The sequence below is a fragment of the Podarcis gaigeae genome, assembly GCF_964106915.1.
Source record: "Podarcis gaigeae genome assembly, chromosome: W".
Taxonomy (NCBI): domain Eukaryota; kingdom Metazoa; phylum Chordata; class Lepidosauria; order Squamata; family Lacertidae; genus Podarcis; species Podarcis gaigeae.
In genome coordinates, this window is record NC_139695.1 from 5832824 (window position 1) to 5857678 (window position 24855).

A 24855-nucleotide genomic window follows, 5' to 3' on the forward strand; every position below is an offset into this window, starting at 1 on the left:
CAAAAATCCCTGTAATTGCTCTTATAAGTCTTATTAGAGGAACGTCTTTTTCAAAAGAGGGCCTTTTCAAGGCTAACTGGGAAGACACAGCAGGCCCTCTGGGGGTGTCGCCAAAATCTCTTCTCCCTCCCTCTCACTTCCAACACTCAGCCTAGAACCACAGAATTCTGGCCTCACCTCCAAAAGAGCATTGGAGGGGCTTTGAAAAAATGGTGGACGAGGTGGAGCAGCAACAAATCACAAATACTGTAGAAGAGCCCTTGGATCTCATCAAGCTTAGTCTTGATGAACGAATTGATGAAAAAATGAGAAATGACCGAAAACTTCGAGGCAGATTATTTGCTTGTTACCAGCACTTAAATAAGATTTTGGGTGATGTTGAGGAGACTGTGACAACAATAGAAATGGATGAAGAAACCTATGAAGAGATTTATAAATCTACCAAAATGAATACAGTGGTACCTCGGGTTAAGTACTTACGACGTTCCGGAGGTCCGTTCTTAACCTGAAACTGTTCTTAACCTGAAGCACCACTTTAGCCAATGGGGCCTCCTGCTGTCGCCGCGCCGCCAGAGCACGATTTCTGTTCTCATCTTGAAGCAAAGTTCTTAACCCGAGGTACTATTTCTGGGTTAGCGGAATCTGTAACTTGAAGCGTATGTAACCCGAGGTACCACTGTATTCCAATGCTGTTTGTCCGAGGAGATGGAGTTGTACTTGTAGCTCCTCCACTGTGGGTTGGCTGAAACCATGAAGAAAATGGTCATTGTTTCAAAAATGTTGGACCTCTGGACACTGTATTCTGATACCCTTAAACATTAAGATTCTGCCCTTAATTCTGAAAGAGCATCCAAACCTGATTTGTTGTGAAGGCGTAAGATCATTTGGCATATAAGTTGATATAAGGGTTTCCCCCCGAAATAACTTAAGTGCAGGTGTCTTTATGTGTCAGATCAGTGGATATAACCATTCTAGTTGCTCTTGTGGCCGCTGATCTTTTTAAAGAAATAAATCTGTTTGGGGTTTTTTTGTATGTATGTGTTTATAAGCACTTTTCCCATTAAGGGGGGGGGGGGGAGGGCATTGTGTGGGATGTGAAACACAAAAGCAGTCAAGTACAACATTCCTAGAGTGAACATGTTTACACATGGGGAGGAATGTTTGTTCAGCCAGCAGGTAAACTTCCTGTTTCCTTCTGGGCTGGGACAGACTTCCTTTGCATGTGACTAGAGGTGGGTGTGGCCTCACCTGAGCAGGTAATGACAAAAGCACAGGGCAGGGCAGCCATCTCTCTCCTTTTGACTACATGCATCGAAGAAGCAACATTTGCTTTAGCCAAAGATGCCCTCTTGGCTTCCAGCCAAGAGATGACAAAGGGACTGTCTTCTTATGAGATAGTTTCCAGGTATATATTACTTTTCTAAGCTAAGTCTGCCTTCTGGAATCCTATTGTGAACAGAATGATATGTGAGTAAACCCTCTTTATACTTTTATAGAAGACTGTGTCGTGTCTTATCTTTTATGAGGGAATAAGGGGAAAATACCAGAACAGTTATTATAGAAGTTTTAGCGAGCCTGAGCAAATGCATCCGCTGCAAGTTTAAAAGGGAGAATGTTACTCTGCTAAATTGTGAACTTGTTAACACATGTTGGAAAGGCTATTATCAGACAATATATCCTCTCCTGCATCCCTGAACATTCCCACACATTAGAAAAGGTTCAGAAAAGGGCCGTCAGAATGACAAAGGGGAGAATGGAGCAACGGATGGAGGCTGCAGCACTGGGGACTTTTTGATTTGGAGAAAAGGTGAGTAAGAGGCAGCGTGGCAGAAGTTTTGACTCCACAGAGTGGGAAGTGACGGCGGCAGTATGTTTGTGTCACTGTGTTCCATGAAGTGGGACTATTGTCCTTTGTTCTTTTTCTCTTTGCTGTCTGATGCTAGAGAGGGAGGAAGCCATGTTGCAGTGCTCCGTGTGTGTTTATACTGTATGTAAATAAAGTACAGTGGTACCTTGGGTTACATACGCTTCAGGTTGCATACTCCGCTAACCCAGAAATAGTACCTCGGGTTAAGAACTTTGCTGGCCACGTGACCCGGAAGTGTCTCCAGACATTGCTGGCCCCTGGCCTCTTAAGTGAGATGGGCGCACAACCCTAGAGTCGGACACGACTGGCCCGTAGGGCAGGGGTACCTTTACCTTTACCTTACCATGCAATCATTTAAAATTTTTGAGTCCTTTTTACCTCTAGGTCCAAATCTGTAGGCCTTTACAATTGTAGATTCCACCTCTCCCTTTGTTAGGTCCCAAAAGGACACAAATTCCTGGACGCTTTCAAATTTCCTTGTTCAATCTCTGGTAGACCTCTCAGATGAAGATATGTCTCTCTTTCCTTAAGTTGTATAAAAGCTATTGCTGTTTGCGATTCTTCCTGTAATCTTTGAAATCTCTGAAAGTTTAACAGTTTCAATCTCTGATACTCTTTTCTGCAAACCTGCAACTTCTGTTTTGACCTCTTGGAGATCTTTGTGCAGAATTCCAAAGTCTTTTTTAAATTCCTGGAGACAGAGCGTATTAGCTCTGACCTCTGTTGCAAGACTCTGCAAACCCTGCTTATTGTCTTTCATAAACTCCAATATTTGCTCTTGGAAAGCCTGGTCTTTAGATTCTCTTCTAGTGTGTGGTTTTCCCCCCTGCTCTCCCACCATAACACCGTTGGTGACTCAGATTTCCAAGGTCAAAGATGCTTTTATTTCCACAGAATCAGGAGTAATGAGCTAGTAGTCATGCAACAGCTCCAGTTTGCAGAACAAGACAGTTAAAATACAGTCCCAATTTTTTTCCAACCTGCCTTTCTTATTTATTTTCCTTTTTCACTCCTCAAGCAATTCAAATATGTTGCCAGTTTTCAATTTAAGGGTTAAAATTCAGTTCAGCCTGCTGCAGCACTTCAAAGTATCCCAGTAGGAAACGAAAGTAATTGACATTCCTTCATTGTTGCATCACAATGGCTGCTCTCTGCTCTGACCGAGTCACCCTTCCAGAAAGTCAAGTGGCTTTTAAAAGTCCTTTTTGAAAGCATTTGCAGGTATTTCAGTAATGTTAAATTCTCTCCCCCCCCCCTTCACCTGCTTTTGGGGGGATAATAGATTCAGTTTTTGGAAGTTTACAAATCTCTAAATCTTTTCTCTTGCATCTGAAAACGTCTCTGTTTTCCTATTCTATCAGCAGGTAGGGACTGGCCTCCGTTTTTTAAATTCCCTTTCCCTTATCCAGATTGTTTCAAATTTTTAATCCAAATGTAAAATGTTGTACTGCTGTTTTGCTTGGACACGAAGGGAAGCAGACATGTTTTTTCCTTTCTTCCTGAACTATGCTTTTTTTTTGAATAAAAATGCAAAGATTAAAAACAGTATAACATATATTGTAACATACTTTCTTAACATCTTTGGACTCCCTCACACCTCCCGCTCCCATTTGCATCGTTGTCAATTCTTGCCCGCAATTTATCATCTTGTTTACACTCTTGTGTCAAGTTCATTTAAATATAATCTGTTAGTTCTCCAATAGGTTTATAATTTTTCCTCAAACTTACTTATGATCTTAATTCCATCTAATTTAGTGGTGCACAATTATTTATGATCTAGCATCCTTTCTTAACATTCAACCAAATTACAATATTTTTTAAAATAAATCTTGAATTTCTCCCAATCTTCTTCGACCCTCTCCTCTCCCAGGTCTCGGATTCTGCCAGTCATCTCAGCTAGTTCCATATAGTCCATCAGTTGCATCTGCCACTCTTCCAGCGTGGGTAGATCTTGAGTTTTCCAATTCTTAGCGATGAGTATCCTTGCTGCCGTTGTTGCGTACATGAAAAATGTCCGGTCCTTCTTTAACACCTTCTGACCGACAATGCCCAAAAGGAAGGCCTCTGGTTTCTTAGTGAAGGTATACTTAAATACCTTTTTCAGCTCATTATATATCATTTCCCAGAAGGCCTTCACCCTAGGACAGGTCCACCAGAGGTGAAAAAATGTTCCTTCATTTTCTTTACATTTCCAACATTTATTATCAGACAAATGGTATATCTTGGCAAGTTTAACTGGGGTCATGTACCATCTATATATCATTTTCATTACATTTTCCTTCAAAGCGTTACATGCAGTGAAGTTCAACCCAGTGGTCCACAACCTTTCCCAGTCCTCAAACATAATATTATACCCAATGGCCTGTGCCCACTTTATCATAGCTGATTTAACCATTTCATCTTGTGTGTTCCATTTTAACAGCACGTTATACATTCTTGAGAGTACCTTAGTCTTTGGTTCTAACAATTCTGTTTCCAACTTCGATTTCTCCACCTGGAACCCTAACTTTTTGTCATTTTTATAGACTTCTTTAATCTGAGCATAATGTAACCAGTCTCGCACTTTGTCCTTCATTTTCTCCAAACTCTGCAATTTCCAATTGTCTCCATCTTTTTCTAATATTTCCCAATATTTTGGCCATTTGGCCTCCATATTGGGTCTTTTTCGGGCCTTAGCTTCCAGAGGTGAAAGCCACCTTGGAGTTTTGTTTTCCAATAAGTCTTTGTATTTTGTCCAGACATTAAACACTGCTTTCCTGACAATATGGTTCTTAAAGGCCTTATTGCTCTTAACCTTATCATACCATAACTATGCATGCCAACCAAAAGCATTGTTAAAACCTTCCAGGTCCAGTACATCAGTGTCTTCGAGAAGTAGCCAGTCTTTTAGCCAGCAGAAAGCTGCGGCTTCATAGTACAACTTTAGGTCTGGCAGGGCAAAGCCCCCTCTTTCTTTCGCATCAGTTAATATCTTAAACTTAATTCTGGGCTTTTTGCCCTGCCAGACAAATTTAGAAATATCTCTCTGCCACTTCCGGAAGCACTCCGTCTTGTCCACAATTTGTAGTGTTTGAAACAAAAACAACATTTTTGGCAATACATTCATCTTAATAGCAGCAATTCGGCCTAACAAAGAAAGCTTCAATTTTGTCCAACTGTCCAAGTCTCTCTTAATTTCAGACCAACATTTTTCATAGTTATCCTTAAATAGACTCAGATTTTTTGCTGTTATGTTTACCCCTAGGTACTTTACTTTTTTAACCACAGTTAGTTCTGTCTCTCTCTGAAACCGTTCTGACTCTGTATCTGTCAAATTTTTTCCCAACACCTTGGTTTTCTGTTTGTTTAATTTAAATCCCACCACCCGACCAAAGTCTTGAATCAGTTGTAGTACTCTTTTCGTACTAGATTCTGGCTCCTGCAGGGTCAAAACTAGGTCATCTGCAAAAGCTTTAAGTTTATATTGTTTCGCTCCGACCTGAATTCCTTTCACCAACCGGTCCCCTCTAATCATATTCAAGAGCACCTCCAGAACCGAAATAAATAGCAAGGGGGAAATAGGGCAGCCTTGTCGTGTTCCTTTTTCAATTTTAAACTCTTCTGTAACCACATTGTTAACTATCAGTTTAGCCTTTTGCTCTGAATATATTGCATCAATCCCATTCTCAAAACCCCGTCCCACTCCCATTTCTTTTAGATTTCCCTTCATAAATTTCCAAGAGATATTATCAAAGGCCTTCTCCGCATCTATGAAGATTAACACTGCTTTTGTGTTTATATCTGTTTGCAAAAGTTCCAAAATGTCAATAATGTTCCTTGTATTAGCAAACATGTGTCTACCTGGGAGAAAGCCTGCCTGGTCTTTATGAATTACTTCATTTAGAACTCTTTTAAATCTACTTGCCAAAACATCTGCAAATATTTTGTAATCCACATTTAAAAGGGAGATGGGACGATAGTTCTTGAGTTGTGTCTTTTCAGTTTCCGATTTTGGTATCAATGTGATGAAAGCTTCCTTCCACGATTCCGGCGCCCTCTTCCCCTCCATAATTTCGTTGCCGACCTCCATCAGTGGTTGTGTTCCTGAACTATGCTGAATAAACACCTGTAAATATGCTTACATATGTCTCTGTCCTCCACTTCCATTGTGAGAAGTTATTCACTCTGCTGATTAAAGAGTGCCAAGTCTCTAAAGGTCTCTGAGGCTTGTGTCACTGATTGATGCTGATACGGAAGGGGGGGGCATGTCTTCTTCACCTCCTTCTTCGCTACAATATATCCATTTATTTCTGAGTCCAATTGTCAATGTCAAAAGGGACTAAAATCTATAAAATTCATAGAAAATCAACGTGCCAATTTGCTCAATTTCTCTAGGACTCCATGACATCTCCCCTGTCCTCCATAATCCCTCAAGTAAGGTGTCAAGACCCTAATCCTGTCAAATCACTCTGCCAAGCCTTTCCTCTGGGCAATGCCAGGTGGAAGACTATGCATACATGGACCATTGTCTTCTCATCACCGGTACTCAGGATGTGCTTATCTGCGCATATCTCCAGCTCTAAATATTCCCCCTCCCTCCCCCGTATGTTAATCCTGTGTAACCCAACCTCTTCTTAATGTATTCATGATGTAACTGGGATGTGTATCTGAAGAAGTGTGCATGCACACGAAAGCTCATACCAAGAACTAACTTAGTTGGTCTTTAAGGTGCTACTGGAAGGAATTTTTTTGTTTTGACTATGGCAGACCAACACGGCTACCTATCTGTAACTGTAACTGGGATGTATTTTGCACTGTATTCTGGGACATGGAGGGAAGTTTCAAAAGTTCATGTCACCCCTTTCTCGCTGTTCAATCTCGCCTTGAACCTGTTGCGCAATAAACTTGGATCTTCTGCAGCTTGCTCCTGTCTCCGGCTGAGCTCATTTTCCTCCGCAGGGACCCACGGACTTAGTATGACGAGCTGGATGGCAGAGCAGCCTCGCACCCAGATTTTACCGTAACAATGCTGTTCCAAGAACCGGAGTTCGCCCGGCTGTTGGCTGGTGGCTGGAGCCAGCTGGGGGCCTGCCAATTGCCCCCGTCTCTCCGGACGCATCCCAACACATTATCCCCCTGCTGAAATCCTGCAACTGTTCATACTATGATTAGAGTTGGAGGGCAACTGGTTGAGTCCACTTTTGCAATGCGATAGGGCAAGAATGCCCCTCAGGATGGCCATACAGTGATACCTCAGTTTACGAACTTAATCCATTCTGGAAGTCCGTTCTTAAACTGAGGTGTGCTTTCCAGGGCTGTCTTAAGCATATGCGGCACAGGGGTGCAAAGATCTGCTCGGTGCCCCCCCCCCCGGTTACCCAGTCCCAGGTAGCCAGGAGGGCGGAGCCGGCTGGCTGCCTCAGTGTCTCGCTGGCTTGGTTGCCCCCAAACCCGCAGCGCAGAGCCGCCCACAGCAGAAGAGCCCACCGCAGCACTCTGACTGACGGGCAGGCTCTTCCCCGGACTCAACTCTTGGGCCCTGGACTCTTGGCCTGGTGCCCCTGAGAGCCCGGCACCCAGGTGCCCTGCACCCCTATTGCCTATGGGTAAGACGGCCCTGGTGCTTTCCCTAATGAGCCCTCCCGCTGCTGGTGCCCTTCCACCGTTCTGATTCCGTTCTTAGACTGAGGAAAAGTTCTCAAACCGGGACACTATTTTCGGTTTTGTGAAGTTTGTAAACCGAATCATTCTTAAGCCGGACTATTCTTAAACCAAGGTACCACTGTAATGTGGTCACACTGGGAAGCATTGCAAAACTACTAATAAAGTGGGGCAATGTGTGTCAAACAATTGCTAATGCACTGTTATGGCATCAACAGCATGTTTCAGAATACCCCCACAAAACCCCCAAAGTCTGGAGGGCCTTCTCAACTGCTTTTGGTTAAAAAAAAACTTCTTTCAGGTCAACCTGAGCACCCAATGGACAGCCACAGCTTAAATGCCTTTTGTGTTCCACCTTTGTCCTTTCCTCTTTGAGCTATGAACAGTCACCTAGGGCTGGCCCAAAACACATAGTTGCCTGGGGCAAAAAAGGACAAGTCCCCCCCCCCCATCACCCCATCACCTGATCCAAATAAAGAAGCAGTTGGATCTTATTTCACCTATGGAAATTATGTGAAAGTCATCTTCAAATATCTGAAGGGCTGTCACAAGGAAGATGCAGGGAACTTGTTTTTCTCTGCTTTGGAGGATTAGACCTGAAACAATAGATTCAAATGGCAGGAAAGAAGATTCCTTATGTTCAAAGGAAGAGCCTTCTGGCAGTAAGAGCTGTTAGGCAGTGGAATGGACTCCCTTGGAAAATGGTGGACTCTCCCTCCTTGGGGGTTTTTAAGCAGAGGTTGGGTGGCCACCTCTCAGGGATGCTTGAGCTAAGATTCCTGCATTGCAGGGGTCCCTTCCAACTAAGATTCTATGAGAAAAGAGAAGCAGACTGGCTTAGGTGGAGCAGGAGAGGCAGAGGGGACACCTGAGGAGCTCCAGGCGAATGCCTGAGGAATTGCCCCTGCTGCCTGAGGCAGTCACCTGAGCCATTTGGGTAGCCCCTGGCAACTAATAACCCAGTGGCCACGGTCACAGATCCACTTCACCATACAGTGGTTAAGATGGGAACAGGGTTTGTCTAAACTGGATCGAGCCATCTGTATGAGTACGGACTTTAAAAAGATGGAGGAGTAGGAGAATCAGAAGTCAGCTTGGCTGCCTGCCCTATCTTTCCCTCCCTGCTTCATCACCACTGGGACACAGACCCCATCCAGTCACATAGTAAAACCACATCCGCTGGTCATCGCTCATGTTCACAGCCACCACTTTGCTCCACAGGAGAAGACCTTCCACCAGCATCCAGGCAAAGGCAGCCATGAAGAAGAGGTGCAGGAAGGCCGTGACGGCAAAGCACACTCTCTGGGGAGAGGAATGGAAGGAAGGGCAGGAGGCTGTGGGAGGTGAGGGCGAGGGGCTAGGGGCTAGGGATCCATTGGCAGGAAGCAGGACCAGAACAGGTCTCTGTCTGGCTGGCAAAGGTGGGTAGGTCCCCCATGAGGTCTCTCCCAGCTGCCTGCCCTTCCTACCTGGTTGGTTTTGGCCAATTCACTGAACATGAGCAAGGCCTCCGCAGCTACCAGTGCAAATATCAGGTTCTTGTGCACTGTGGTCCTCTCGCTCTTGGGGACACTGCAGGGAGGGAGGGGGGATGGGGTGATGGGAGTCAAGAAACAAAGCTGGGAGTGCACCCCCCCTTTTTTACTGTTCAATTTTTTTAAAAAAATTCTCACTACAAGAACAGCTACGAAAGCTACAAACAGAATACGTATAATATGGAGACTTCTCCTAGAGGCAGTTCTCAACCCCCACCACCTACAGAGGGTAGCAGCCCCCTCCCAGCTCCCACCCAGGATCTCTCCTTTTTCCTCCCTGCCTCTCACCCTGGAGAACCAACACTTCTGGAGACTTCCGGGTTAGCGCCAGCAGTAATGGTGGAATCCCTCTGACTCAGAGGGATGTGCTCAGTGGAAATCGGGTCTGAACCGCCACGGCGAAGGCGAAGACCCTTCAAGAATCACAGGCGGGTGAAGCCTGTGAGCGTGGGACTCGGCGGGCACCTTTTGCGCCCCCCCAATTCATGGGGAGACCCGACTACGGGCTCCGGAGCGAAACGGGGTGAGTGGCGCGGTGCTGTGAGTCAACTGCTACTTCCACGGAGCGAAGCCGCACAGCTGTTACCGGAGAGCGCTGACTTTTTCCTGGGACAATTCGACTTTAAAAGCAACTACCCGTGAGTAGGATAATTGGAAAAAGGGAAGAAAAAAGATTCAATTTGGCACCGAAGCGGGGAGGCATAAACAGGAAGTCCGCCTTCCGCTTTTTAAAATAGACTAAAGCAAAGAGGCTGCAAGCTAAAGCCTTGGAAAGCTGATTGAAAAAGACTAAAATCCTAACATCCAAAATAAGTGAAACCCCCCTTGGTTGCAGGAGATGAGGGGGGAGAGGTTTGGACTATAGGTACCTGCAAGACAGAGGGAAGGAATTTAAAATCTACCGTTCAAACCCTGGGAACGGGCTGCCAATGAACAATAAGACTGCCGTACTGTGAAATGCGCACTGCTTGTGAATAGAGCACTTTTTGACAGCTAGCTCTGCAAGAGAGATACATTGTTTTCGGCTGTCCTCTCCTGATTTTAGAAAGAAGGGAAAGTAACTGAAAATTGAAATAATAATAATAATAATAATAATAATAATAATAATAATAATAATTTATTATTTGTACCCCGCCCATCTGGCTGGGTTTCCCCAGCCACTCTGGGCGGCTTCCAACAGAGATGAAAAATACACTAAAATGTCACATATTAAAAACTTCCCTGAACAGGGCTGCCTTCAGATGTCTTCTGAATGTCAGGTAGTTGTTTATCGCTTTGACATCTGATGGGAGGGCATTCCACAGGGCGGGCGCCACTACCGAGAAGGCCCTCTGCCTGGTTCCCTGTAACTTGGCCTCTCGCAGTGAGGGAACCGCCAGAAGGCCCTCGGAGCTGGACCTCAGTGTCCGGGCAGAACGATGGGGGAGGAGACGCTCCTTCAGATATACTGGACCGAGGCCATTTAGGGCTTTAAAGGTCAGCACCAACACTTTGAATTGTGCTCGGAAACGTACTGGGAGCCAATGTAGGTCTTTCAAGACCGGTGTTATATGGTCTCGGCGGCCGCTCCCAGTCACCAGTCTAGCTGCCGCATTCTGGATTAGTTGTAGTTTCCGGGTCACCTTCAAAGGTAGCCCCACGTAGAGCGCATTGCAGCAGTCCAAGCGGGAGATAACCAGAGCATGTACCACTCTGGCGAGACAGTCTGCAGGCAGATAAGGTCTCAGCCTACGTACCAGATGGAGCTGGTAAACAGCTGCCCTGGATACAGATTTGACCTGTGCCTCCATGGACAGCTGTGAGTCCAAAATGACTCCCAGGCTGCGCACCTGGTCCTTCAGGGGCACAGTTACCCCATTCAGGACCACGGAATCCTCCACACCTGCCCGCCTCCTGTCCCCCAAAAACAGTACTTCTGTCTTGTCAGGATTCAACCTCAATCTGTTAGCCGCCATCCATCCTCCAACCGCTTCCAGACACTCACACAGGACCTTCACCGCCTTCACTGGTTCTGATTTAAAAGAGAGGTAGAGCTGGGTATCATCTGCATACTGATGAACACCCAGCCCAAACCTCCTGATGATCCCTCCCAGCGGCTGCATGTAGATGTTGAAAAGCATGGGGGAGAGGACAGAACCCTGAGGCACCCCACAAGTGAGAGCCCAGGGGTCTGAACACTCATCCCCCACCACCACTTTCTGAACACGGCCCAGGAGGAAGGAGCGGAACCACTGTATGACAGTGCCCCCAGCTCCCAGCCCCTCAAGACGGTCCAGAAGGATGTCATGGTCGATGGTATCAAACGCCGCTGAGAGATCCAGCAGAACTAGGAAACAGCTCTCACCTTTGTCCCTAGCCCGCCGGAGATCATCAACCAGTGCGACCAAGGCAGTTTCAGTCCCATGATGAGGCCTGAATCCCGACTGGAAGGGATCCAAATGGTCCGCTTCTTCCAGGCGTGCCTGGAGTTGTTCAGCAACCACTCGCTCAATCATCTTGCCCAAGAATGGAAGGTTTGAGACTGGGCGATAATTGGCCATCGTGGCCGCATCTAAAGATGGTTTTTTAAGAAGCGGTTTAATAACCGCCTCTTTCAGCGGGTCTGGGAAGGCTCCCTCACGGAGGGAAGCATTCACCACCCCACGAAGCCCATCGCCCAGTCCTTCCCGGCTAGCTTTTATAAGCCAGGATGGGCAAGGATCCAGGAGACAGGTGGTTGGCTTCACTCGTCCAAGCAGCCTGTCCACATCCTCGGAGGTAACAGATTGGAATTGATCCCACACAACTTGACCAGACAGGACTCTAGCACTCTCCCGCCCCGGCCCTGCTCCCACGGTGGAGTCTACTTCTTCCCGAATCTGAGCAATTTTATCTGCAAAAAACTTTGCAAAATCATTGCAGGAGAACATGTGGCCCGTACTGGGCCCCGATGTTACAGGTGGTTCCGCTAAATTGTGAACCACCTGAAAGAGTCTCCTGCTGCTGTTTTCTGCAGATGCAATAGAGGCGGTGAAGAAAGTCTTCTTCGCCGTCGCTATCGCCACTTGGTAGGCTCGACGTTGAGCTCTAACCTGTGTCCGGTCAGATTCAGAATGAGTTATCCGCCACCGGCGCTCTAGCCGTCTCAACGATTGTTTCATTGCCCTCAGATCCGTGGAAAACCACGGGGCTCTCTGGGCTCCATGCAATTGGAGAGGGCGCTTCGGAGCCAAACAGTCAATAGCCCTGGTTAACTCCACATTCCAGCGGGCCACCAGGGAATCGGCTGAAAGGCCATCAACATGGGATAAAGCATCCCCTACCACTCTCTGGAAACCATTTGGATCCATTAAGTGGCGGGGGCGGACCATCCGAATCGGTCCCACCTCCCTGCAGAGGGGATGGGTCGCACTGACTTTCTTCTTTGTTTTCTTTGTTTTCTGCTTGAGTTGGGGGTTTAAAAGGTGTTACTTTGTAATACAATAAGTACAGACTGCAATTGTGTCCCCCTAGAGGAAGTTTCTGAAATTGTTACAACAATTGGGCCAGGGAAATTTTCCACTTCAAAATAAACTGTGTGGCCGTGGGATTGACCTTGGACTTTCTGTTGAAGTGTTATGGCAGATGGGAAAGAAAAAGTAGATTTGTCGCTCCAAGACAAAACAACGAGGTCTGGGAAATCTTGGCAGCGAAGAGCATCAGCATCTGGCACTCCTGCCTCATCTGTGGCTGTACCTACACAATCTAAGTCAAAAGGCATGTCATCAGAAGAAGCTTTAGCACTTGCATTAGGTAAGATAAATGAATCATTGGAAAAGCTAAGTAAAAATGTGGACGCTGCTTCAACTAAAATTGACCAAAATACAATAAGCATTAATAATTTGGGACAAAAGGTGAATACTAATACAGAAACTATTGAGAAATTGTTACAGGAATCTACTTTGATTCGACAGACCGCAGAGGAAGCTAAGGAAAAAGCTGCTGCCGTGGAGGAGAAGATAACACAATTGGAAACAAAGAGTGTTCCAGACCTACAGAGGCAACTTGAGGACGATAGATCAACGCTTTCTATGATTGAACTTAAGGAGAAACAAACGAACTTGAGGATCAGAGCCGTGCCTGAATTAGAGAAGGACAGCCTGATAGACTTTCTCACGCAGGAATTTGCAGATTTCTGGGATTTGGACTTGGAGCAAGAAGAATTTAAGATTGTGTGTGCTTTTAGACTTGGAAGAGGGGGGAAGAAGAACAGGGTGAGAGACTGTTTGATTACCCTCCAAACTAAAGAGGAGAGAGACAAAATTTTGGGTTTGCACTTTCAGAAGACCTTGGAAATACACCAGTCAAGAGTGGAAATATTCAAAGATATTCCGAAACATCTTTTGGACCTTAGGTCCAACTATGGAGCTTTGGTTGCCCTGCTGAGAAGGAATAGAATCATCTTTAGATGGGAATTTCCCCAAGGCCTATCCTTTAGCTTTAAAGGAAGAAAGATAAAAATAAGATCAGTAGAGGATAAAGAAAAATTTCTGAAAGACTACGGAGAAAACCTGCAGAAAGGATTGGGAGAAGAGCCAAAAGCATTGGACAGAAAATCACCAGACAGAGGACTAGAACAAAAAGCACAGGACAGAGGATCACCAAAAAGAGGAATACTAGACATAGCAAGATTACCCTTTGGATTGGACTGTCCAGAGAAAGTAACATTAATACCACCGACAGAACAAGAGCAAGCACTTGGCGCGGTTGGAGGAAAATCAGAGTAATTACATCATGGCACTGCAACTACTAAGCTGGAATGTTAATGGACTCAACTCCCCTCAAAAAAGGAGAAGAGTCTTTCATTTATTAAAAAAGGAACAATTGGACTTGATTTGCCTACAGGAAACACATGTGATAAGGCTCCATAGGAAAGTATTGAGTAATAAAAGATTGGGTCAAGAATTTATTTCATCAGACAAAGTTAAAAAAAGAGGAGTGGTAATGTATGCAAAGGAGTGTTGGTTTCTGCTTCCTTCACTGTGCAGCGAAGTGCTTGTCACGGGACAATGTTTTGCATTTCACAGTCAATGTGCTGTTGGGTTTCCCACGGGAAGAGGAGACTGGATGTGATGTACACTGGTTTCCTGTTTTTCACTGTTCTCTCGGAGTTCTTTGTTTCCGAGGAGAGAGGAATTGCTTCTCTGCTCTCGCAGAGGCAAGATGCCTGTTTGTATTCTCTCAGCATTGAAGTGTAAATAAAGTAAAGTAAAGCATGTGGCATGTACTGCTCATCCTTCTGCTGTGTACAGGACTCTGCAAAAACAACATTTTTGGTCCTGGGCCCAGAAAAACGCGATCAAACTGAAGGATGGACTCCAGAAGTTGGGTCGGAGTTCCGGCAAAGGAACAGAGAAACGGACCGGTCTTATCTTCTCTGCGTCAAGATGATTGGTGAGAGGTATGTGCTCATGCTCCGGGCAGCCTGCCAGCTCCTAATTAATGGCTTTAAGGCTGGACTTTGAACTTTTAAAGCCGTTTGCCACAGCACAAGCGTAGAGGCTTGGGGGAAACCGAAAGTACCTTTTAAAAGTGCTTTTGGAATAAAGCAGCAGTGACGCAGCTTGATTTAAAGCAGCAGAGATGGCTAGCTGCAGAAGCCTGGCTGATGTTTTTGGGATTCATAAGCTCAATAAGGAAAACTATGCCAAGCTGCATGGTATGGCTCTTGCTGAAGGTGGGGATGTGCGTACACATCTGATGGAGATGCAGAATCTTAGACATGAGCTGCAACAGAGAGGACTCACCTTTCCAGAGGCTGTGTATTCCTTCATGATACTACATTCTTTGGGTCCAAGTTGGGAGTCTGTTGCCACTCAGATTGCTGTACAGCCAATTGCTCAGCTCACAGTAGCCTATGTTACTGCCGTGATTCTGAATGAAGCAGACCGCCGGGGTGCTAGCTGCATGGGTAAGGGGGAGTCTTCACAGACGTCATCCCAGAGTGCAGTGGAACCACCAGATGGCGCCAAAGCTTTGAAGGCAGTGAAATGCTACTCGTGTGGACGTCTAGGCCATATGAAGAGGGAATGCAGATATCCCAGGGCCAAGACAGAGCAGCGCAGCGAAAGCTCATCGCGTGGAAAAGGCCAGAGAAAAGGCAGAGGTCCGGTGTCCAGGACAACGCAGCACAAGGCAATGGTCTCACGCTTCACTCCAAAGGTTGCAAAGGTCCAGAAGACGTCTAGATCTTTCTTCGTTGTTGATTCAGCAGCGACCCACCACATGTGCAACGATAAGCGACTGTTCGTGTCTTTTACACCGCAGGAAGGTGCGATTCACCAGGCGGATGGCCACACGATCCCCAGTCAAGGCTACGGAACTGTTGTTCTACACAGTTTGGACTTATCGATACAAGATGTGCTTTACGTACCAGATGCCAAACACAATCTACTCAGTGTTGCGCAGCTGAATGAACGGAACATTGACGTTTCCTTCAAGAACAAGAAACGCACCATCACAAAGAAAAACGATTATGTATTGCATGCTGAATATGTTGATCGTTTGTTTGTTTGTTTTGTATTATGATGATGTTGTGCAGGATGAAACTTGTTGCATTGCAGGTTCTAACAAAAGTTTGCATGCAGGATGTATTCACGATTTTCACCGAAAATTTGGTCATTTGCATTTTGAGGCAGTATCAAAAATGCCTGCCTTGGTTGAGGGTATGACTATTAAACCCTGCAGGTACCACATGAAGTGCAAAGCATGCGCAGCAAACAAGGTGAAAATGGCTGCGAAAGGTAAGGTGTCTAGTAGGCAAGCTACAGAACCATACCAGGTTGTTCATGCTGATTTGGTTGGTCCACTATCGCCCTCTTTGGGTGGAAATAGGTACTTCATGGTTCTCATTGATGCATTTTCCAGGTATATTTATGTGTACAATCTCAAGCAGAAATCAGAGGCTTTTCCAAGGTTCAAGGAATTCTGTGCTTGGTTGGAAAATGTGCATGGTAAGAAGATAAAGACTCTTTTCACTGATCACGGGGGGGAATTCACTTCTCAGCAGTTTGAAGCTTTTCTGACTGAGAAAGGAATTCAACACGATTTGTCTAGTCCTCGCTCGCCATGGCAGAATGGACTTTGCGAGAGGGCAAATCAAACATTGCTTCAAGGGTTAAAAACCTTGCTGCATGATGCCAATCTTCCAGAGAGTTATTGGGCCGAATCTCTCTCGTGTTTTGTTTACAGTTATAATCGCAGGTTATCTTCAGCGATTGGTTGTACCCCCTATGAGAAGATGTTTGGCAAGAAGCCATACATCAAACACATGAGAATTTTTGGTTCTGACATGTGGGTTCACTCACCACAAAGCTCCAAGTTAGACAAGCGTGGATCGCATGGTATCTTTCTAGGTTATCAGAAAGGTTCTTACAGAATAATGATGACTGACTCTAAGACAATTAAGCTCACAAGAAGTGTTGAGTACAATGCAAAGTGGGGGGAGAATGTGGGAATTTTCCAATGTTATCCTGATGACAGTGATGAGACTGAAGATAAGCAAAAGCAGCCGCAACAACCCACACCCACTGATGAAGGTTCTGATTCTGAGTCTGAAACTGAATCGGATGATTCAGAGGATTTCAAGAATGCGAAAGCCTCTATGCGACCCTCTGAAAGCTCTGATCAAGAATTGGAAGAACCATTGTTCACAATAGGTCACTTTTCTCCTAAGAAGGAAGAGGAAAGTGTTGAGGACTTAAGGCTAATTCGCAGGTCACAAAGAGCCACAAAAGGCAGACCTCCAAAGAGATTTGCTGATGAATTTGCTAAGACAGCAGTAGCAGCTGTTAAAAGCTCCAAGAAAGTATTTGAACCTTCAAGTTTCCAAGAAATCCAGGATTTGGATTCAAAGGAAGCTGAGCCATGGTTAAATGCCATGAAGGCTGAGCTTGATTCCTTAGAAAGGAACAAAACTTGGGAGCTAGTTCCAGTAGTTCCAGGAATGAAACTGCTTGGAAGCAAATGGGTCTTCAAAGCGAAGACTGATCAAAATGGCAAGGTAGTCAGACACAAAGCCAGATTGGTAGCCAGAGGTTTTGCACAGGTACCAGGTGAAGACTATCATGAGACCTACTCACCCACAGTGAGGTATGAGAGCATTAGGCTTATGCTCAAGTTAGCTGCAGAGGAAAATCTACACGTTAGTCACCACGATGTGAATACAGCGTTTTTGTACGGATCTCTAGGTGAATCACTTTATATGCTTTCACCTAATGGCGTACAGGTAAAACAGGGATTTGTTTGTGCTCTGAAAAAGTCCCTTTATGGTCTCAAACAAAGTGCACAGTGTTGGCACACAAAACTCACTGAAGTATTGTTTTCTCTAGGTTTTCAGCAAGGGAAAGCTGATCCATGTGTATTTGTCAAAGAGGAGGGGCAAAAGAAACTGTATTGTTTGTTTTATGTTGATGATATATTATTCTTTTGGGAAGATGTCACAATGTACAATAACGCCCTAGCTCAACTGAAAGAGCACTTTGACATGAAAGATCTTGGTGAGGTAAACAACTACCTATCTCTTGAAATAGAGAGAGATCAGCCATATGAACAAGTTAAAGAACACATATATGATTGGCTGCATTATCGTCAGGTAAATGAAACAATTAAAAAAGATTTGAAGGAAAAAGGGTATGTAGAAAAGGAATCAATTTTTCAAAAAGATATAATAAATAACGAACACAAAACTCTGTCAAAAATGTATAAGATATTGCTGGAGTGGCACACTAAGGATGAAGAGGTTAAATCGGTAATGATACAGTGGGCAAAGGATTTTGGGTATAATATTCAATTTGAGGAATGGGAAAAATTGTGGAAAGAAAATATAAAATTTACGGCATGTACACTGCTGAAAGAGAATATAATGAAAATGTTTTATAGATGGTATATGACTACTGTAAAATTAGCAAAGATGTATAAGGTTGATAACAAATGTTGGAAATGTAAAGATAAAGAAGGGACGTTCTTTCATCAGTGGTGGGAATGTAAAAAAGTTAAAAGTTTCTGGGAAATGATATATAACGAGATGAAAAAAATGTTAATATATACTTTTGTGAAAAAACCAGAAGCTTTTCTTTTAGGGATGACAGGAAAGGATATAAGAAGGAAGGACTTTAAACTTTTCCAATATGCTGTAACGGCAGCCAGAATCCTGTTGGCTCAGAAGTGGAAACAAGAGGAGATACCGACGATAGAAGAATGGAGACTAAAACTGATAGACTATGCTGAACTGGATAAATTAACCGGAAAAATTAGATATACTAAAGACCAAAAGTTCATCGAGGACTGGGGAAAGTTGGTGGATTATCTGAAAAATACATGTGGTATGAATACAACGTTGGTGGGTTTTCAAGAGGCACTGTAAAAATCGAATAAGTATTGTTTATTAAAAATAATGGGAGTAAGGAGTAATAATGGCAATATAAAAAAAATGAAATGCGTACTAAAGATATAAAAATGGATGACTTTCAGAGACGCTGAAGGAAGTTCAAAACAGGCATAATTTGTTGTATTCGGGTTAAAATGTATAACTGGTGGAAAATTAATTAAAAATTATTATAAAAAAAAGAAATAGAGAGAGATCAAAAATGTAACATTCTAGTACACCAGTCACGGAAAATTGCTGATGTGTTAAGCAAACTAAACCTGATGGATGCTAACCCTGTAGACACACTGATGACAACAGGTTATCAGGTAGATGACACTGAAGAAGCATTTTCTGACACTACACTATACAGAAGTGTGCTAGGCAAGCTAAACTTCATTGCCAGATGTTCAAGACCTGACATTGCTCTGAAACGCATAGCGCGCTATTTGAAAGGCACTATGCATTACAGACTGAGATTTAACAATCAGAAGTCTGGTGGTCTTGAGATATTTGCAGATGCAAGTTTTGGAAGTGACACCACAGACAGGAAAAGTACATCTGGAGTTTGCTACATGTACAATCAGGGTCTATTTGATTGGTCATGCAAGAAGCAAACAACAGTTAGCTTAAGTACTTGTGAAGCTGAACTAAATGCACTGTCTTATTCACTTAAAGATTGTGAATGGTTGTTACAATTGTGCAAAGACATGAAAATTCCTGTCAAATGTTCAATCCAGGTTTACCAGGACAACAAAGCATGTTTGGCTTTGCTGAATTCTGAAGGTTGTAAGCAAAGCACGAAACACTTGCAATTGAAGTTGCAACATGCTAGGGAATTATATTCAGAAGGGACTCGTAACGGTGTCCTATATGCCAGGTAATGAAATTCCTGCTGATGTATTGTCCAAGATTGTATCAAGGGATCAACACTGTACCTATGTGCAGAAGTTGGGTTTGTACTGATATTGTATGAACACGCTGCCCAGTGATGTTCACAGAAAGGGGGAGGATGTTGGTTTCTGCTTCCTTCACTGTGCAGCGAAGTGCTTGTCACGGGACAATGTTTTGCATTCCACAGTCAATGTGCTGTTGGGTTTCCCACGGGAAGAGGAGACTGGATGTGACGTACACTGGTTTCCTGTTTTTCACTGTTCTCTCGGAGTTCTTTGTTTCCGAGGAGAGAGGAGTTGCTTCTCTGCTCTCGCAGAGGCAAGATGCCTGTTTGTATTCTCTCAGCATTGAAGTGTAAATAAAGTAAAGTAAAGCATGTGGCATGTATTGCTCATCCTTCTGCTGTGTACGGGACTCTGCAAAAACAACAAGGAGAGCCTATTACCGAAATTTATATTTAAAGATGACCAAGGAAGATTTGTGGCAATTGAAATTCAAATACAAGGAGAGAAATTCCTGATAGTAGGCGTTTATGCACCAAATGAGGGAAAATCAGAATTTTTTAAGAAGCTGCATGAGACTTTGATGGACTATATGGATTACAATATGATCTTGATGGGAGATATGAATGGAGTGGTGTCTACAAATATGGACAAGGCACAGAGACAGGTAGTTACCAAGGATGGCAGACTACCAAAAACCTTTTTTGATATGACTGACAATATGGACTTAGTTGACATTTGGAGAGTAAAGAACCCCTTAGGCAGAGAAGGAACCTTCTTCTCTGAAGCCAAAATGACATGGACAAGAATTGACCAAATTTGGGTAACCAGAGGACTGGCTCCGAAGACAAGAAAAGTGGAAATTTGCCCTAAAACTTGCTCCGACCATAATGCTGTGAAGATGGAGATGAAACTAACACCAATTGGTTCCTTTAAATGGAGGATGAATGACACCTTGTTTAGAAACGAAGAAGTGACCAAGAAGGCCCAAAAAACCTTGAGAGATTATTTTGAGATAAATATTGTCAGGGGTTCAGAAGGAGAGACACAGGAGGGGGAGCAAATGGAGAGTGAGGAGGAGGAGTACGAGGGGGGCGCAGGCAGTGACAGTGGCCAGAGTTATTCCACAAGCCTCTCTAGCGAATCGGAGGACTCACAGAAGGGAGCGCCGGTGGCCAGAGCAAGGGAGATTCCAAGGGAGAAACCTCAAGAGGGAGGGGCCAGCGGGGAGTCCCTGAACAGCAGCTGGAGATCAGGGCCAGCGTCTCCACCAGAGCGCAGTGGGGAGGGGGAGTCCCAGGAGTCGGGACCAGTGTCCTCACCACCAGAGGGAGGAGAGGAGTCAGGTTTGGCAACACCCACATCAGGAAGCGGGGAAACGGTCAGAAGGAAAGTCACCGGCTGGGCGCGCGCGCCAAGTTCAAATGTACAGGAGCGCGGCACAGCGGGGAGCCCGGGAAGGGAGCCAGGTCCTAAAGCCCGCCGGAGGGAGGGGCAAGACTCAGGAGGCTCCGCGTCAGAGGAGTCCAGGAAGGAGGGAACCCCAGAGGGCAGAAGGACCCAACGCAGGAAAGAGCAGCGCAAGAGGTGGAGCCGGGCTAGAATCTTAAACTGGTGTGGGTGGAGCAGTGAGTCAGAGGGGACTTAGCCGGTCTAGCGTTAAGACGTGGGCCTGCGCGCCCAGAGCTTGGAAATGGAAACTAAACTTCAATAAAGACTTTTGTATATAATATCCACTGGGCGTTGGTCCTCTGTGAGCTGGGACCTAGCGGCAGTCCTGACAAATATGAATACTACTGTTGAAAAAAGAGTAATCTGGGACGCAAGCAAAGCAGTTATGAGAGGGTTTCTGATACAACAGAATGCAATAAAGAAGAGAGCTCAAAATGAGAAAAAAGACAAAATTTTGGAGAAAATAAAGGAAGGTGAGAAGAAACTGAGAGCAAAACCAAAGTCGCAGGAGATTTTGAGAGAAATAAAGCTACATCAAGTACAGTATATGAAAATGATGAACCAGGAAATAGAATGGAAAATTAAACAGATGAGACAAAAAACATTTGAGTCGGCAAACAAATGTGGGAAATTGCTGGCGTGGCAAATGAAAAAAAGACAAAAACTCAATACTATTACAAATTTGGAAGTGGAAGGAAAGAACATACAGAATCCAGTGGAGATTAGAAAGTGCTTCCAGACGTGCTTTAAACAACTATATACACAAGGGACACAGAAAGAAATTGACATTGATCGATTTTTGGAAACAAATGGATTGCAAAAAATCTCTCAAGAAAACAAGCTAATGCTGAATTATAAAATAACGGAGCAGGAGGTAGAAGGTGCCATTCAGAACATGCAATTGGGCAAATCTCCAGGGCCGGATGGTTTAACTTCAAGATATTATAGATCCCTGAAAGAATGGATAATACAACCATTAAAGGAAGTTTGTAATGAAATTTTGGAAGGGAAAAAAGCACCAGAGTCGTGGAAGGAAGCCCACATTACACTTATACCGAAAACAGAGTCTGAGAAGAATTACCGCCCCATATCTCTGCTCAATGTGGATTACAAAATTTTTGCAGATATTTTAGCTAAAAGATTTTAAAAAGTACTAGCAGAAGAGATACATAAAGATCAAGCAGGCTTTCTCCTGGGCAGACACTTGTCTGATAATACGATAAATATAATTAATATTTTAGAAAAACTACAAGTGAATGTTAATACCAAAGCAGTTTTGATTTTTGTGGATGCGGAGAAAGCTTTTGACAATATTTCCTGGAGTTTCATGAAGAAGAACCTACAGGGGCTGGGGGTTGGTCAAGGTTTTGGAAATGGTATAGGTGCAATATATTTAGAACAAAAGGCTAAATTAATTGTCAATAATGTAGTGACGGAGGAATTTAAGATAGAGAAAGGAACACGACCAGGTTATGTAATGGTTATATGGGGTTGCTCGTGCGTAAGTTGCCGCCACTCCTGGCTAGGTAGCCTGGTTAAAGCTTTCCTGGCTGGACAGCCCTTCACTTCGTGGCTGTTCAGTCGCTAGCAGAATCTGTCAGTGGGCGTTTCTTGAACTTCTTCCAGCAAAGAAGTTCTTTGACGCCAAGTCTACGCCTACTTTCCCTGCACGGAAGTCTTCTGCGCAGGGTGGGTGTGGGTAGCGGAGGACCTGTGCTCTCCCCGCTGGTCTCTGGCGAAGAGTCCTGGAGCCCCCTCTCCGATTCCCCCATCCGCTCCCCTTTATCCCTGGTGTTACGCTGATTTCCTTCCCCAGCCGATGAGTTCCCTCTCTCCCTGCTTGGCCCTTCTCCGGCATCACTTGGGAGCCCTGTCTCCACTTCTGGCTCCAATGTCAGTTCCCTGACAGAATACAAGTCGGAGCTAAACAGTACAAATTGAAAGCATTTGCTGATGACCTAGTATTGACATTACAGGAGCCTGAATCTAGTACTAAAAGAGTATTGGAACTGATCCAAGAATTTGGTCAGGTTGCGGGTTTTAAGTTGAACAAGATAAAAACTAAGGTTTTAGAGAAAAATCTAACAGAGATTGAGAGAGAGAGGTTTCAGAAGGAGACAGGATTAACATTGGTTAAGAAAGTGAAATACCTGGGGGTTAATATGACTGCTAAGAATGTGAATTTATTTAAAGATAACTATGAAAAATGTTGGATGGAAGTGAAAAAGGACCTAGAAATATGGTCAAATCTGAAGCTTTCATTGCTAGGCCGTATTGCTGTGATAAAAATGAATGTATTGCCAAGAATGTTGTGTTTGTTTCAAACACTGCAAATTTTGGATAAAATGGACTGCTTCAAGAAGTGGCAGAGAGATATTTCTAGATTCGTCTGGCAGGGCAAGAAGCCCAGAATAAAATTTAAAATACTAACTGATGCAAAAGAAAGAGGTGGATTTGCCCTGCCAGACCTTAAACTTTACTATGAATCAGCCACATTTTGCTGGCTGAGAGAATGGCTGCTTCTTGAAAACACAGACATTTTGGATTTAGAAGGTTTCAACAATGTATTTGGGTGGTATGATAAGTTCAAAGCACATAAAGCATTTAAAAACCATATTGTCAGGAAAGCATTGTTTAATGTCTGGACAAAATATAAAGACCTACTTGAAAATAAAACCCCAAGGTGGTTGTCACCGATGGAAGCGAAGGCTCAGAAAAAGCTCAATATGGAGGCCAAATGGCCGAAATATTGGGAAATTTTGGAACAAGAGGGAGACAAATTGAAATTGCAGAGCTTTGAGAAACTAAAAGACAAAGTGGCTTCATTATTATCAAATAATGGAGGCTTATAATTTGGACAAGAAAATTGGCTTCCAGGTGGAAAAATCAAAATTGGAAACAGAACTGTTAGATCCCAAAACTAAGATTTTATCAAGAATGTATAACTTGCTGTTGAAATGGAACACTCAGGATGAAACGGTGAAATCTGCTATGATTAAATGGGCACAAGATGTTGGATACAACAAGAGAGAATATTATGAAAATGATATACAGGTGGTACATGACACCAGTCAAGCTTGCAAAAATATATCATTTGCCTGATAATAAATGTTGGAAATGTAAAGAGATCGATGGTACATTATTTCACCTTTGGTGGACGTGCCCAAGGATTAAGGCTTTCTGGGAGATGATCTATAATGAAATGAAGAAGGTATTTAAATATACCTTTTTGAAGAAACCAGAGGCCTTTCTCCTGGGCATGGTCGGCCAAATGGTGTTAAAGAAGGACAGAACTTTCTTTATGTATGCTACAGCAGCAGCAAGAATACTCATCGCAAAGTATTGGAAGACACAAGATTTACCCACCAAGGAAGAATGGCAGATGAAGGTGATGGATTACATGGAATTGGCAGAAATGACTGGCAGATCCGAGACCAGGGAGAAGAATCGGTAGAAGAAGGTTGGAAGAAGTTTAAAGACTATCTACAGAAACATTGCAAAATTAAGGAATGTTAGAAGGATGCTGGAATGAAGTTATGTGGTTTTTGCAGTAATGTTATAAAGGAGTATGTAAAAATGGGTTGTCAACAGGTGAGAATGCAAAGTCACAACATATTAAGATAAATGATTAAGATAAAAACAAAGATGGAAAGGATTTGCTGAATTAACTAATTGAACTAGAATACAAAAAAGGGAGGTGTGAGGAAGTCAAGGAAACAAGTAAATGAAAGATAAGCTTTGGAAAAATTGATTTGTTTTTATTTTTTTATTTTTCAGTTTTTTTGTAATTTTTTGTTTTATTACTTTTTATGTTTGTAAGTTTTTGAAATTTTAATAAATATTTTTATTAAAAAAAAAGAGAACCAACACTTCTGGGAGTGCCATTCCTGATACCCAGCCCCTGTGCTGGTCAAGTCCTATCACATACTTAGGAGACGGGGTGCAGGACCTGCAGCCCCGCCCCCCCATGACCATGCACTCTGCTGGCTGGGGCTGATGAGAGTCTCTGCAATGCCTGATCCCTACGGTGGAGCCACAGTCAGGAACGACTCATACAAAGTACTCAAGCAAGAACAGGGAGCG

The 24855-nt window shown here is 44.0% G+C and overlaps 1 protein-coding gene across 1 annotated transcript; it reads left to right on the plus strand.

Annotated features, from left to right (window-relative positions):
- Positions 1-209: 209 nt before the first annotated feature.
- Positions 210-990, plus strand: LOC310836086 (U6 snRNA-associated Sm-like protein LSm3; the record flags this gene model as incomplete). The annotated part of the gene is made up of 2 exons (XM_083721003.1): positions 210-455; positions 684-990. The coding sequence occupies 2 exons, from the start codon at positions 210-212 to the stop codon at positions 744-746; spliced, it is 309 nt and encodes a 102-aa protein (XP_083577129.1). The 3' UTR covers positions 747-990.
- Positions 991-24855: the final 23865 nt, after the last annotated feature.